General features: G+C 46.1%; 1 protein-coding gene across 2 annotated transcripts; it reads left to right on the top strand.

Annotated features, from left to right (window-relative positions):
- Positions 1-271: 271 nt before the first annotated feature.
- On the top strand, positions 272-14,399 carry Nudt4 (nudix hydrolase 4). 2 transcript variants are annotated; one of them, XM_036169801.1, is made up of 5 exons: positions 272-380; positions 10,028-10,138; positions 11,343-11,387; positions 13,583-13,667; positions 13,896-14,399. In XM_036169801.1, exons 1-5 carry the CDS (start codon positions 285-287, stop codon positions 14,096-14,098), a joined length of 540 nt encoding a protein of 179 aa, XP_036025694.1. In that variant the 5' UTR covers positions 272-284; the 3' UTR covers positions 14,099-14,399. The 2 variants fall into 2 exon arrangements, with proteins under 2 accessions (XP_036025694.1, XP_036025693.1); XM_036169800.1 differs by having other exon boundaries at positions 13,580-13,667.
- Positions 14,400-14,687: the final 288 nt, after the last annotated feature.

The raw sequence follows: 14,687 nt of genomic DNA, 5'->3' as shown, positions 1-14,687 counted from the left end.
GAGTGGCTGCGAGCGGCGGCGGCGGCGGGCTCCATGGAGAGCGGCGGGCGCCGGAGCAGAGGCGGCGCTCCCACCGCTGCGCCCGGGCTGCAGTGACCCGCGTCCCGCCTCGCCGTCCGTGTCCGCGCCGCCGCCCCGTCCCCGCCGGCGCCCGAGCTCCGCAGTGACCGTCCTCGGCCGTCAGATTCCCCGGCGGGGTGGCGGCGGCCGGGTCTCCACGGCGGCGGCCGGAGCAGCGGCGGCACCAGCAGCAGGAGCAGCAGCAGCAGGAGCCCGGCTCTAGGATGAAGTTCAAGCCCAACCAGACGCGGACGTACGACCGCGAGGGCTTCAAGAAGCGGGCGGCCTGCCTGTGCTTCCGCAGCGAGCAGGAGGACGAGGTGAGCGCGGGGACAAAGGCCGGAGGCGGCGAGGGGGAGATCCGTCCCGCACCCCGCGGGCAGCCGGCTCGCCCGGGGCTGGGAGCCCCGCCGCTGCCCTCCCCAGCCTGCCTGGTGAGCGGTCCATCGGCTCGCACGCAGTTGGTTCGATTCCGTGTGTCCCTCCTTTTGACCACACGGCCTCCCCTGTTTTAAAGTTTGTCTGGCGACCGAGAGATGGCCAGCGGGAGATGTGGGATGACGCCAGGAGGGACAAGATAGATAGGCCTGAGACCGGGCGAAGTTGCCCTTTTCGGCGCCGTGATCTCTCGCTCTTCTGGTTTCTCAAGGCTGCTCTGCCGTGTGGCTTGACATCTGGGAAGGAGCGGTGTGTAATTCTACCCCGCTTCTGCGTTGGATGGAGAGGGGCCTTTGGAGTATCCGCTGGGAGGGCGATTTTTGTTTATTTCGGTCATATGTGTTCGGTTTTTTTGTTTTTTGTTTTCTAAACGGCTCTCTGTTTTCAAAACTTGGTCTGAGCGGTTAGGTCGCTGGGGAAAATCTGGTGGCGTTGCCACGCCTAAAATGAATTGATAGAAAGTTAACCATAACCGTGTCCAGGAAAACATCAGGCGAAAAAGCTGGAGATGGAAATGTAATGGCTTCCTCACTGCTAGCCCCTGAAACGATAAGTATGACATGGCATACACTCAGTGGCTTAGTTGTTGTATTAGCAAAAACCGCGTGCTTGAAAAGTATGATCTTTAGATCCCTTTGGGGTTTATTTCTTTTCTTGAAGGAACAAACACTTCAGGCTGATTTGAAACCTTTTAGTGTTTAAACCCGAATCCTGAAGGAACTTGCAGAGAAAGATCTTTGATGTGGTCCTACTTTGAAAAGTGCACTAAGGAAAGACAAGCGTTAAATGCAGTCTACCAAGGGGGTGGGGGGTCCCTTTGAAGGAAGGGCCTTGCTAGAGCAAGGCGAACTAAATAGAAAAGCGTGTAATAGCGAACAGATCCAAGATCCCGTCTGACTTGTTCACGCTCATATTTTTAGTAGAGCGTTTACAATGTGTTAGGTGCAGCCAGGGGGATGTTTGTTACATGTAATCCTTTTAGCACTTGGAAGTAGCACCGGTCAGTCCTGTTTTATAGGTGAGAAGACAGCTTTGAGTGAGTGAGCAGAAGTACTCTGCCCCCACACAGAATTAGGCAGTAGAGTCGGATTCAGGGTCCAGTTCCTACTCCAGAAGCTGGGGCTTCTGGGTAAAGGGCCTCTTTCGCTCAGCGATCCGATGCTCCATGTCGCCAGGCTAACTTAAGAAGAGCCTTTAAGTTACCTTTGAAATTGTGCCAGATGTTGGAAAATCGGGCCCCGTTTTTCTGAGTGGCGTGTGTCTGTCGGTCTGTGTGTCTCCCCTAGGGGAAGTCGTGGAGATGGGGAACTCACAATGATCTAAATTGTGGGTCTCGCAGAACAGTCTTAACAACTGCTTCATAAACGACCTTAAGCAGGTACGTGGGTTCGTTCATGTGTGCTTGGAAATTGTATTTGCTGGATGCAAGGGATCCTCGCTCAGTGGTGGAGAGCTGGCCTAGCACATGGAAGCCCTGGGTTCAATCCTGAGGTCTCTCAACCCGCCCCCCTCTGGGAAGTTTCTGTAAAATAGCTGCTACAGCCCATTTTCAAAATGAGACTAGTACTCATTTTGTGCAAGACTCAGGGAGTGTGTTAGAATCCATTATATAAAACTCTGGCTCTTAGAACCTGTAGGCTGCGAAACCTAGTGAATCAGCTTGTTAGGGGATATGCTAAGGGAAGACTCTGGATGGAATTCTCCAGAACACACAGCCAACTTTGGACATCTGGTTTAGCTCTTCGGAATTTGTATTTCTGTGGTTGTGTATAGCTGAGGCTCTTTCTGATGATTACAGAATGAACTCTTAGCCAAACAGTAAGATAATCTAGGAGAGATGTGCTTTCCCTATTGATGAGATCACTAGCCTTCCGGAGACTACAGAGCTGCTGGAACCCACCTCTAGCTGGTGGGTAAGAAATACTTCTCCACTGGGTTAAGAACTCGTAGGTCCTGGTTAGGACATTTAAATGTATGTTTTAAAGATGAGAGTAATTTCAAATAAAAAGAGTAATACTGTTTAACCCTAAAAGGTTACGGAGAGCCCCCATTGGCTCACCTGAGTGCCAGGATTACAGGCGTGAGCCTTGATTACCCAGCTAGAACAGGTTCTTCTAATGGTAGAGGGGTTTCCTTTTGGAGGTGGGGTAGTTTTAGGTGCCCCTCCCTGCCACACACACTTTTTCTTCGTCCTGTTTGGTTTTCCTGTTTTCTTTTTCTGCCTTAAGAGATAACACAGCATAGAAGGAAGTTAGACCTTGGCGTGGTGTTGGGATATGCCAGGAATCCCAGCATTTAGGAGGCTAGCCTGGGTTAAATAGTAAGATCCTGATGGTGGGTGGATAGAGCCAGGCATAGTGGTGCATGCCATAAATACCCACACATGGGAGGTGGGGTGTGTGTGTGTGTGTGTGTGTGTGGATCTCTGTCTACATAGTGAGACCCTATCTCACAAAGAACAAACACCAAATTGAGGTTGCAGAAGTAACTTGTCCCAAGCTCACAGAACAAGCAGGACTTTTTCAAGTCCAGGTCTGTTGTTACTAAATCTTCAGTCCATCTGAGCAGTCTCTCTAGCTAGCTAGCTCGTTCTGTGGAGAAGCATCGGCTTCAGTATGGCTTCCAGACACACCGGGTAAACGTCCAGAGAGTGGCCGGGATCCAGCTTGTATACACAGAGATTACAGTAGTAGTGCTATGAGAAGGTGACCAGAAATAAATTCCGTTGAACATATATATTTGCATGTATATTTAAACAGTGGATGTAAAGATGAGGTTTTAGCTGCTAAGGATCGTTTTCTGTAGTGGAAGATTAGGTGAAATGCAGTGGCCTAAAGCACTTTGGTGTGCTTTGGGTTTGGAACCCCATGTGTGTCGTTTGGGATTTCTGTCAATGGAAGGGGGACTTGGGTTTGTGGTCTGCAAGGGCAGCTTGGGATGGCAAAGGAAAGAAAACAATACAAAACTGCATGAGCTGGCTGTTTGGAACCTGGGGCTTATGCGGGGACACTTTGCTCAGCCTGGAAGGAGGAGGGAGGGGACTGGACCTGCCTGGACTGAATCCACCAGGTTGAGCTGAATCCCCAGGGGAGTCTTTGCCCTAGAGGACATGGGAATGGGGGGAAGGCGGGGGCGAGGGCGGGAAGGGGGAGGACAGGGGGAACCCATGGCTGATATGTGAAATTAAAACACACACACACACACACACACACACACACACACACACACACACACACCTACACACCTTAAGAGCCTTGGGTAGAGGGTGTAGCTCAGCAGTGGAATGTTTACCCACCAGCCCCAGAGGGCAGGGGGGAACAGGACGAACATAGCACCCCACATGCAAGCCTGACAACTTGCCAGGCAAGAAAGGAGCTCTTAGCTTTAGTACGTTTCAATTCTAGACTTTGGAGGAGGATTTGACGGCAAAATGGGACGCAGGCTGCCAAAGGGGCATTAGGAGTGGCTTGGTGCTGGGCGGAACCCAGGCGCTGCTGTGGGAGGGAGGTCCGGGCAGACGAGTTTGAGAGGGACACCACCAGTTCTGTCTTTGGATCTGTGACTCTCAGTGGTTAGCCTCTCAGAGTTAGGGGATGCAGCCCCTCCAGAGAGTCTGCCCTAGAGAGCAAGATCAGACCGTACAACGTAGGGTGTGGTGGAAAAGATGGTGGCATCTCCAAACATGAAACCAAAACCAGAGCAATAAAGAGAGTCCTGATCAGGAACATTGGTGTGATGAACCTCCCCAGCCTTCTTTACAAATAGCATTGGTTGTCATTTACCCTGTGGCAGTCACCTGTCTACAGGTATTGGCATGCTGGGGGCGGGTGGCTGGCTTTTCGAGACAGGGTTTCTCTGTAGTTTTGGTACCTGTCCTAGATCTCACTCTGTAGACCAGGCTGGCCTCGAACTCACAGAGATCCGCCTGCCTCTGCCTCCCGAGAGCTGGGATTAAAGGAATGCCCCACCACTGCCAGGCTTTTTTTTGTTTTGTTTTATTTTCCATTTGTTGAAAATATCTCCTAAGTAGCCCAGGCTGGCCTTGAATTTGATCCAGTCCTCCTGCCTCAGTTGCTAAGATTGTAGGCATGAGCCACTGTGTCTGGCTTCGGTCTCGGTTTGTCTTTTTTTGTTTGTTTTTCGAGACAGGGTTTCTCTGTGTAGCTTTGCGCCTTTCCTGGAACTCACTTGGTAGCCCAGGCTGGCCTCGAACTCACAGAGATCCACCTGGCTCTCCGGCATTACAGCCGTGCTGGGATTATAGGCTTTCACCACCACCGCCCGGCATGGTTTGTCTTAAAGGTGGGGGTTAAAAGGTGGTAGATAAGTACCTAGCTAGCGTGTATAAGACCCAGCACTGAAAGGAGATTGGTTTGTGGAAGACTTGCATATTTGTAATGAAAGGAAGGTGAAAGGTGGGTTGCTTCTAAATAGTTCACACTGGAAAGGATACTTAATTATATCAAACCTTTTTCCTAGCTAATTTTTATTGTTATGCATGAGAGTGCATGCTCTTATCTTTCTACTAGGGAGCCTGAGGCAAAAGATAAGTTCAAGATCATCTTGGTGGATGTAGGGCTTTAGGCTGGTTTGGGTTTATCTCACAGTATCTCCAAAAAAATGAACTAGAGGGCTTGAAGGTAGCTCTGGGAGAGCACTGGCTTCCATGAAAGAGCCTGGAGGGCCTTGGATTTCTAGTCTTCTGTTTCCCTCTAGAATAACTGGAATTGCAGCCTGGGGTCACAGTTCCTCCCTTGACCTGAACTCTTTGTTTTTCTGAGACAGGGTTTCTCTGAGTAAAAGCCTTGGCTGTCCTAGAACTCACCCTATAGACCAGGCTGGCCTTGAACTCACATAGATCTGCCAGTCTCTGTCTCTCTAGCAATGGGCTTAAAGGCATGTGCCACCACCTCCTAGTCAGGCCTCAAATTTTTGGTCCTGCCCCTTCCTAAATGCTGGGGTCACATGTATGTGTCAGCACACAGGACTCTTAATCAGCCTTTCCCTTCCCGATCTCAAATGTGGCTCTACCCTCATTTCTACTTAATGAAATAGTCAAGATGAGCAGACAAGTACTTAAACACCCTGTCTTTCAGATCTCTGCCATATATTTATATCACATCTCTTAGCTAGTTAAACTAGTTAGTAGTTGGATGTGATAGTTATTTCTATACCCATAAGTATTTTAATTATTTAATCTGATCCTGCTTTTGGAAAGGTACATTTGAAGTTAATGGGTTGATCAAACAAAGTTAATCTTTTTTAGAGTATCAAGAGACTCTTGGTAAATTACTGGGTTGGGCTAAATCACTTGTCAGAAATATATGTAGGTCTGTTATCATGGCTTTATATAGATCTACTTCCTTTGGAGGAGGGAGGGCTAGTTTCAGCCATAAAAACTAGCCCTCTGTATGGTTTTCTTCTCCCCTCCACTCCAAGACTGTGAGTACTTTGAGGAAAAGGCCATTGATCCATCCAGTGTTGTTCAGCATCACCATCCTGAGCAAACTCAGCCAGGCCTTTCTACCAGAGGGCTCTGCTGATTTTTATCATCCTCCACCCAGCTGAAGATGGAGGACTGACTATAGAGCAGGAGTGAACGGGCTGAGATCGAGTGGTGGTGATCTTTTGTGTGGAGGAAGTGGATAACTAGGTCACACCTTTGACCTGGTCTGAAGAGGGCGCCCCTAAACCGCTGTGGGTCTTTGTCATCTAGTCTGTGGCCCTTGGAATGGGCACTTGAAATGGGACTGGAGGGTTGAGGTCCTGAACTTTTTATTTTGTTTCTTTCTTTCTTTTTTTTAAGATTTATTTATTTATTATGTATACAGAAGAGGGCACCAGATCTCATTACAGATGGTTGCGAGCCACCATGTGGTTGCTGGGAATTGAACTCAGGACCTCTGGAGGAGCAGTCAGTGCTCTTAACCTCTGAGCCATCTCTCCAGCCCCTTATTTTGTTTCTTAAATAGCTATGTGCTGTTAGTGGTAACTGATATACACACAGCTCTGGGTCTCCATGAAGCATGGAAGGTCAGAGGTCACTGGGTTCCAGACAGTGGATCGATCGGCAGATCAGGGGCCTTTAGGTGCTGGGTGAGAAGCATTTAGTAAGATGTACTAGACTGCAAATCAGCCATCACCAAACACAGACATTGACAAATCTTTCAAGAGCTGGGCTCCATGGAACACACCTGTGACCCCAGCACTTGTGAGGCAGAGCAGGAGAATCTGAAGCTCAAGGTCATCCTTAGCTACATAATCTACATGAGACCCTGTCTCAAGGGAGAGGTTTGGAGGGAAGAAAAGAATGAGGGATGAACATGAGTGAGGATATAGGGAATGTGGTGTCCAGAGTCCACCTAGACTCCTGACATACTGGGTTTCATTTTTTAGGGTTCAAACATTCTGAATACCAAGGGTTTTGAAATTCCTTTACTAAACAATAGCTTACTTGGAGTGGCTTGTCATCTGTACTCACAGTTCCAACCCATTATAAAAGGTCAGGGAAGTCACTTAGCACAGAATTATCCAGCCAGTACCAGGGCATCTCTAACTCTGACCCAAATAAGAGGCTTGTGCCTGGGGGTCAGACCCGGGGTTGTTTATGGTTCAGGTCGTATTAACACTGGTTGTGTTTGCCAGTCTGGATACAAAGGGCCAACACCTTTCATTATTTTAATAAGTCTCATTGAGCCTCCTTTAGGTAACAAAGTTATTGAAGTGGGATTTGCAGCCTCATTTTCTTCAAAGTAGAATTTGAACATAGACTCTTCCCCTACAGGCTGTGAGTCTTTACAGAGATATATATATATATATATATTCCTTTCTGCTATCTTGTCTCCATTCTCAAAATTGTAAAGCTCGCGGTACTTCTTGGTAACAATCAGTTCTTGATGAGCTGATTCTGCTCCACAGGTGGGAGAGCTGGAGAGCCGCAGAGCACGGAACTCAGAGTGGCCAGCAGGGTCTGCCTAGGCCTGAGTCTCAGATGTTTAGTCCTGCAAGACAAGTGTTTTCCTTGCAGGCAAGATCCTTAGCACTAACAGGTCACTATTCTCCAATCAATGTGTGAGTCAAGTTCAGACCCATGTCTTCTGATGCTGCTAGATTTGCTGAACTCTGGCTCCCTTGGTTTCTAGTTATGGACTCATGCCCTATTTGCAAATACTAAATCTTAAATTTAAAGGCTTCTTTGGGCATGATGCTACCACCCTCAGAGCAGCCATTTGCTTTAAGGCTTCACCAACCATTCTGTTGGTTCAGTATTTGCCTGTCTTGGCCACCATCTTTGTAAGGTGCGTGCTTAGGAGTGATGTGAACAGTACAGCAGTGTTCTGCTAAATCTATATGACAAGAACAAGGGTGTTGAGTTGCTATGGTCAACTGAGCATTCATTCCTGTTGAGGAAGGTTGAATCCCTAGCACCCACATGAAAAGATAGGCATGCTGGCATCCAGCTCTTGGTGGGGTGTCAGAGTGGTGGAGAACAGGCAGATCCTGGGAGCTTGCTGGCCAGTCTAGCCCAAATGTTGAGCACCAGGTTCAGTGAGAGACCTTGTCTCGAAAAAAAGTAGAAATAGGCTGGGCGGTGGTGGCACACGCCTTTAATCCCAGCACTCAGGCAGATCTCTGAGATCAAGGCCAGCCTAGGCTACCAAGTGAGTTCCAGGAAAGGTGCAAAGCTACACAGGGAAACCCTGTCTCAGAAAAAGAAAAAAAAAGAAAGAAAAAGAAAAAAAGTAGAAATAGAAGACATAAGACACCTCTGTCCTCTGCACACATGCATGAGCACACTCACCATATGCATGTCCTTTCTCCAATAGTGAACACCTGTGCTTCTGAGCGCTAGAGAGCCAGCAGCTTCCCCAGCAGAAGGGAGGAAAAGACAATCGCTAGTGTCTGTCAAGGCAATGTCCATGTTTGATTAATTTCAGGGTGGGGGTGCTGGGGATATAGCTCAGCTCTGGAGTGCTTGTCTGGTGTGCTGGTACATTTTTATTGTCATCTTGACACGGCTGAGATTTCCTAGGTAAAGGGAACCTCAGTTGAGTAATTGAAGTTCAGATGGGCCTGAGGCCATGTCTGTAAGAGATCCCCTTGATGGGTAAGGGAAGTGAGGCAGGCCCAGCCTACTGTGGGTGGCACCATCCCTAGGCAAGTGGGTCTGGGTTGTATAAACAAGGTGAACATACGCCAGTGAGCAACACTGTTCCATGATGTCTTCCTTCCTCAGCTTCTGCCCTGACTTCTCAGTAATGGATTGTGACCTGGAAGCATAAAGCCAAATGAACCCTTTGCTTTCCCCAAGTTTTTTTTGTTTGTTTGTTTTTGTGGATCTGAGGATCGAACCCAGGGCCTTGTGCTTGCTAGGCAAGTGCTCTACCACTGAGCTAAATCCCCAACCTCCCCTCCCCAAGGTGTTTTTTTGATTGGTGTTTTATCACAGCAATGGAAAGCCACTGGGACACCTAGCGAGTTCAAGGCCTTGGGTTTGATCCCAACAACCCACAGGAAGACCTGTTTAAATAAGCATACTATAGTAGTTTTGCAGCATTTTTGTGAAGATGGTTAAGACATCTGTTAGCTTCACAAACATTGGGCCTTTTTAAAACTTGAGTGAGTTTGTTTTTTCATTTGTACAGTGGCAGTGTGATACTCCTTCAGTGTTAGGGAACTGTTAACAACCAAGTCTTTGTTTGTGGTGCTAGGCTCTTTGTAGACCGGGCTGGCCTTGAACTCAGAGATCCACCTGCCTCCTCTCCCAAGTGCTGGGATTAAAGGTTGGGCGCCACCTCCCCCGGCTAGAGTGACTTTTTTTTTTAAGGGTTGTAAGTTTTGCAGCCTACATGGTCTCTGTTTTCAGTAACCCTGCTGTCACAGGGCCATAAAAAGCCAGGGAGTCTGTGAAAGGGAGTAAGAGTGACTGATTCTAATAGTTTTATCTGTGAGCACTGAAATCTGAATGTTACATAATCCCACCTGGCCTGTATTCTTGGGAGAACATAGATTCTCTAGCTCAGGAATAACTGACATGTGGGGCTATGGGTAAGGAAGGTACTTGTCATCCTGAAGACCTGAGTGTGGATCCCAGCATCCATGTGAAAGGCCAATAACCTGATATGACCGCAGTGTATCCAACTGTAGGGCTAATAATACATTTGCCTAAGAACTGGAAAGCTGTACTTCTTAAGTTGGTGGTTTCAGTGATCCCACGAGGGCAGAGTTAGTTCTAGACCAGCCTGGTCTACATACTGGGTTCCAGACTAGCCAAAGCTACACGGGGAAACCCTGTCTCAATATAAATGAGTCCATAGATAGGTGCAGGATGGTTTAGTGGATGGGACTGTTGTTGGTGTATCTCCCACCGTAAGCTACAGCTGGTGTGTGTTATAATGTGTGCCCTGAATGATTTTCGGTGACATTTAAGAGTAGATTGATGTAGACTCCAGCTACAGCCTTAAATGTTTGGAACGTTGCATCTTAGTGCTTCTCAGCCTTCCGTGCATGGTTATCATGGGTCTTGCAGGTGCTGTTGGTGAGTAGCAGTCGGTACCCAGACCAATGGATTGTCCCAGGAGGAGGGATGGAGCCAGAGGAGGAGCCCGGCGGTGCTGCTGTGAGGGAAGTATATGAAGAGGTGAGGTGAAGAGTATTTTGTCTTTCACAAGGTTGAGGGGTTTTACAGGAGGGTCTTCTTCTGGCTTTCTGCCAGCTGATCCCGAGGAAAGGCAAGAATGAGGAGATAGAAGTGTTTATAAGTATATTGCTGTAGCTAACATTTTGCTTAAGAGGTTTTTGTTTTTGTACATGGTAAACAACAAATGGATGTGAGCCCTCTAGAATTAGATTAACATGCAATTGTTTTATATTAGCATAAGTTCACTGTTGATCAGATTTGCGATTTGATTAATGATCAGTGTATAATAACATAATAGCCTTGCCTGAGAGCTACATCAGTATTGTATTGAGCAGAGACACTTGTACCATAATTTTTAAACTAATGAGAAACCAATTGATGGGTGGTAGTGGTATACGCCTTTAATCCCAGCACTCAGGAGGCAGAGGCAGGAAGATCTCTGTGAGATCAAGGCCAGCCTGATCTATAGGGTGAGCTCCAGGACAGCCAGGGATACACAGAGAAACCCTGCCTCAAAATAAACAAACGAATTGTTTATATTTTCTTGTGTCATAAAATATGTCACATCCTCATGTTGAGATTTTGTAACTCTCAAGTGGCCAGCTTGTCCCTTCCCTTGAGGATAGAACTTGATTTACTCACAGGCAAGACCATATAAGGTATAAGTGGGGAGTGCATGTCTGTGTTCTTCCTTTGGACTTTAGGGGTACATTAGGAAAGGTTTCAGAATGGGAAGTCTTGACAGCTCGCTCTTTCTGAGGGAAGAGCCTCCCATCTTCATACACAGGAAGCCCTGAGATTGCTGTAGTAACAGGGTGAGGAATTAAGACCCTTCAGTGGGAGATAACAAGAGAATTGTAGCTCTTTAGCCCTGGCAAAGGAAAAAGGCTTGAGTCTGTTAGTTCATACAGAAGAGTCTGTTTTTATTCACAGATTTTTCCAAATTGTTAAGGCTCATTTTTATCACTGTTTGTTTTTGTGTATGTGTGAAATAAAATCAGCCTACCCAACCAGACAATCGGGGGTTTCTATAGCAAACCCTAGGTGGTAGATCTTAGTTCAGCCAAGAAGCTTCATGATTAGGCATAGCTTACTTACTGAGGAAAGCCTGAGCTGTTTCAATTACAAAACTGAAACAACATAGCTTATTAATGTAATGATTGTGAAAGATGAGTATTTTACTTACCAACTTTTTCTTTAATAGGCTGGAGTCAAAGGAAAATTAGGCAGACTCCTGGGAATATTCGAGGTGAGTTACAAAATAGCCCCACTCTGCTGCTCTAGAATTCATGATTCTTCCCTAACAACAACCTGAATCCGTTTCCTTTGAAGCTCTCAGTAGGCAAATCAGTGGTGAGGATTGGGTTGCTTCCCCTGCAGTTTGTATATACTGGCGTTGCCGTGGTTGCCTGTGTCTGACCATACACAGAAATGGATTCAATGCACACCAAGGGATAGAGAGCATCTGGAGCAATCCCTGACCCTGCATGGCATCTAGAATGGCTTGAAGGACCAGTATGAGGAATAGACGCTAAAATACGAGCCTCTTCTGCTCACCTCTCACTAAATAACTGAAGAGGAACTGACTGAATGGAATTTTCAGTCAGGGGATTGGAAAGTGATCAGTACTCAGGACAATGGAAAAAAGCAGCTGGGTTCTGAAGTCCATTCATTCATCTCATACTTTATGTGGTATGCCAGAACACGGGGACTTCCCTTATCAAAATTTAAGAGTTAGCTTGGTTTTTCTGATGGAACCATATAAAATTTATTTTTAAGCCTTTAGAAATTACTTGGAACTGATGACTAGAATTGAGAATACAAATGGTGGTGGCACATACGTTTAATTCTGCATGCCTTAAATCCCAGCACTCAGAGGCAGGAGAATGAGTTCAAGGACAGCCAGAGCTACACAGAAACCTTGTCTCAAAAAACCAAGGTGTGTGTTGGCTAGAGCTCAGTTCTTCCAGAGGACTCAGGATCAGTTCCCAGCACCCACATTGCAGCTCATAACTGTCTGTAACTAACAGTTCCAGGGGACCTGACACCCTCACACAGGCATACATGCAGGCAAAAGTACCAGTGCACATAAAATAAAAATTAAAAAAAATAATTAAGATAGTACTCAATTCCTCTCTAGCATTGGTTTCACAGTACCACAGCACCATCTCCTGGTTAAACTGAGAAACATAAATTTTTCTATGCTGTGTGGATACAATTGACACCTCAGTCAGTGTGCCCAGTTTTTGAAGAAAGGTCGTAACTAAAACTGTTAAAGAGATAGCACACTAAGAGCAAACCTCAGTCAGCGTGTTTTTTCCCTTTAGAAAGTATCACATTAGAACTGCCTCACGCCACTTCAGTGACCTTAGTGACTTGTGAATGGGGCAGTAAATAAAAATGCAGGAGGGATTTACAGTTTTTAGATTCCATTCAGATCTCAAGGATTTCTGTATCAAAACAAGTTGCATATACATAAATGAAAGTATTTGTTCCATGTTTTAGCAATTTTCCCACTGACAGTGCTGAAGCTCTGGCTTCTGATTGAGGCAGCTTCACTGGTAGTGCAGGCTGCTTCACCCTCCTGAATGTTGGGAGTCCTGGCATGCACCACCACACTTGAGCTGGTTCGTGCTGCTTTTTTTTTTTAAACTCAGCTGGAACTAGATCCTTCCTGCCCCAGCCTTCCAAGTACTGATTTCAGCCATGAACTACCATGCTGACTTTTTTTGTTGTTGTTTTTGTTGTTTGTTTGTTTTGGGTTTTTTTTGTTTGTTTTTCAAGACAGGGTTTCTCTGTGTAGCTTTGCACCATTCTTGGAACTCACTCCATAGCCCAGGCTGGCCTCGAACTCAGAGATCCACCTGCCTCTGCCTCCCGAGTGCTGGGATTACAGGTGGTGCACCGCCTGGCTTGTTTTTTTAAATTAAACAAAAATTGGGCATACATGCATGCACGTAGAAGTTACAGGACGTCTGGGAATGGGTTCTCTCCATTTAGGTTCCCAGGATCTAACTCATATCAGTGCTTTTTATGTGCTGAGCCATCTTGAAAGCCGAGGTTTTTGGTTTTTTGTTTTCATTCAGATCATCTTCACATTTTTCACCTTTTTATATATTTATTTATTTTTCTATTATCAGCTTGATACAGTAGAAATCCTTATTCTAATAGTGAAATGTTTCATTGAGACTTGCCAAATAATTGAGTAAAACCAACACTTACAAGCCACAGTCATCCTATATATAGCCTGCTATATTGCCTCCCTGGTTCTGTGGGTTGCAGTGATTGTTGTTTGAAAAGCCCAGTTTCTAATGTTTATCTTATCTTCATGCACTTGCACTTCCGTCTAGACTACTTGACTGTGCCTGAGCTGATTTCCCATTGAAAATCCATCCATGGCTGTCTCCTGTGAATTAAAATGCTTTTGCTTTTCTATTCAAGCAGAATCAAGACCGGAAGCATAGAACATATGTTTATGTTCTGACCGTCACTGAAATATTGGAAGACTGGGAAGATTCTGTGAATATAGGTGAGCTCCTGTCCCTTTGCTGACACATTTTTTCCAACTCACCTTAACTGATGGTTGCTCTTTTGAGAGGGGAAAGTGAGAATCTGTCTCTACGCTTGAATGACTTCACCCTGCCATGCTGGCGTTTAAGAAGTAGCAAGTCTAAGAGAAGTGAGGGTCTACTGTGTAGTAACAGGGTATGCATTTTCAAACTGACCTTGCAGTAATTGCTGTTTTGCTGTTCTGTAGGAAGGAAGAGAGAGTGGTTCAAAGTAGAAGATGCAATCAAGGTTCTGCAGTGTCATAAGCCTGTCCACGCAGAGTACCTGGAAAAACTAAAGCTGGGGTGTTCTCCAACCAATGGGAACCCCACCGTCTCTTCCCTCCCAGACAGCAATGCCTTGTTTGTGACCGCTGCACAGCCCTCTGGGGTGCCGTCCAGTGTAAGATAGAGCTGGGGACCCTTCCCCCACCGTGTCGTGTCATGATGTCACAGGGAGAGGCTTTTACTTTGCTTCTAACACATCTGACTGCTGCTGGCAAACTCTGAATTTGCCATGCAGGGATTTCAAATAATTTGCATGTGTTTCAGATGCTTTCAAGTCTTTTAAAACAAACAAAATAGCATAAAAATAATTTAAGGTGCCAAAGCCATGTGGGATTTTTTTAGAGCCTTAATTATAACCCTTCCACCCGATTACTTTGGTTTTCATTTTTTATCCCCGCCCCCCAACACACACACACACACACACACTTTTGTCCACTTGACACCATTCTGTGGTTTATTTTGCCTGGTCTTATTAAATAAGTTGTTGGGTATGTATTTTCTCACACACACACCATTTTTTTCTTAGAGTATCAAATAGTCACCAGATCTTTGTGTTGGGAATTATTAATAAAGAGATCCTCAGTATTTGAAGAAATATATCCACCCAAAGCTTGTGTAAGAGGGTCATAATCTCCATTGTAAACTACAGATTTGGGGTGTAGCCTGTGACAGAGTACTTCAGTTCACCCTTTCCAAGAAGTTGAATGTTCACA

Source organism: Onychomys torridus, chromosome 20 (assembly GCF_903995425.1).
Source record: "Onychomys torridus chromosome 20, mOncTor1.1, whole genome shotgun sequence".
NCBI classification, from domain to species: Eukaryota; Metazoa; Chordata; class Mammalia; order Rodentia; family Cricetidae; genus Onychomys; species Onychomys torridus.
The sequence above is the reverse complement of the archived record's forward strand: the minus strand, read 5'-3'. Positions and strand labels throughout refer to the sequence as shown.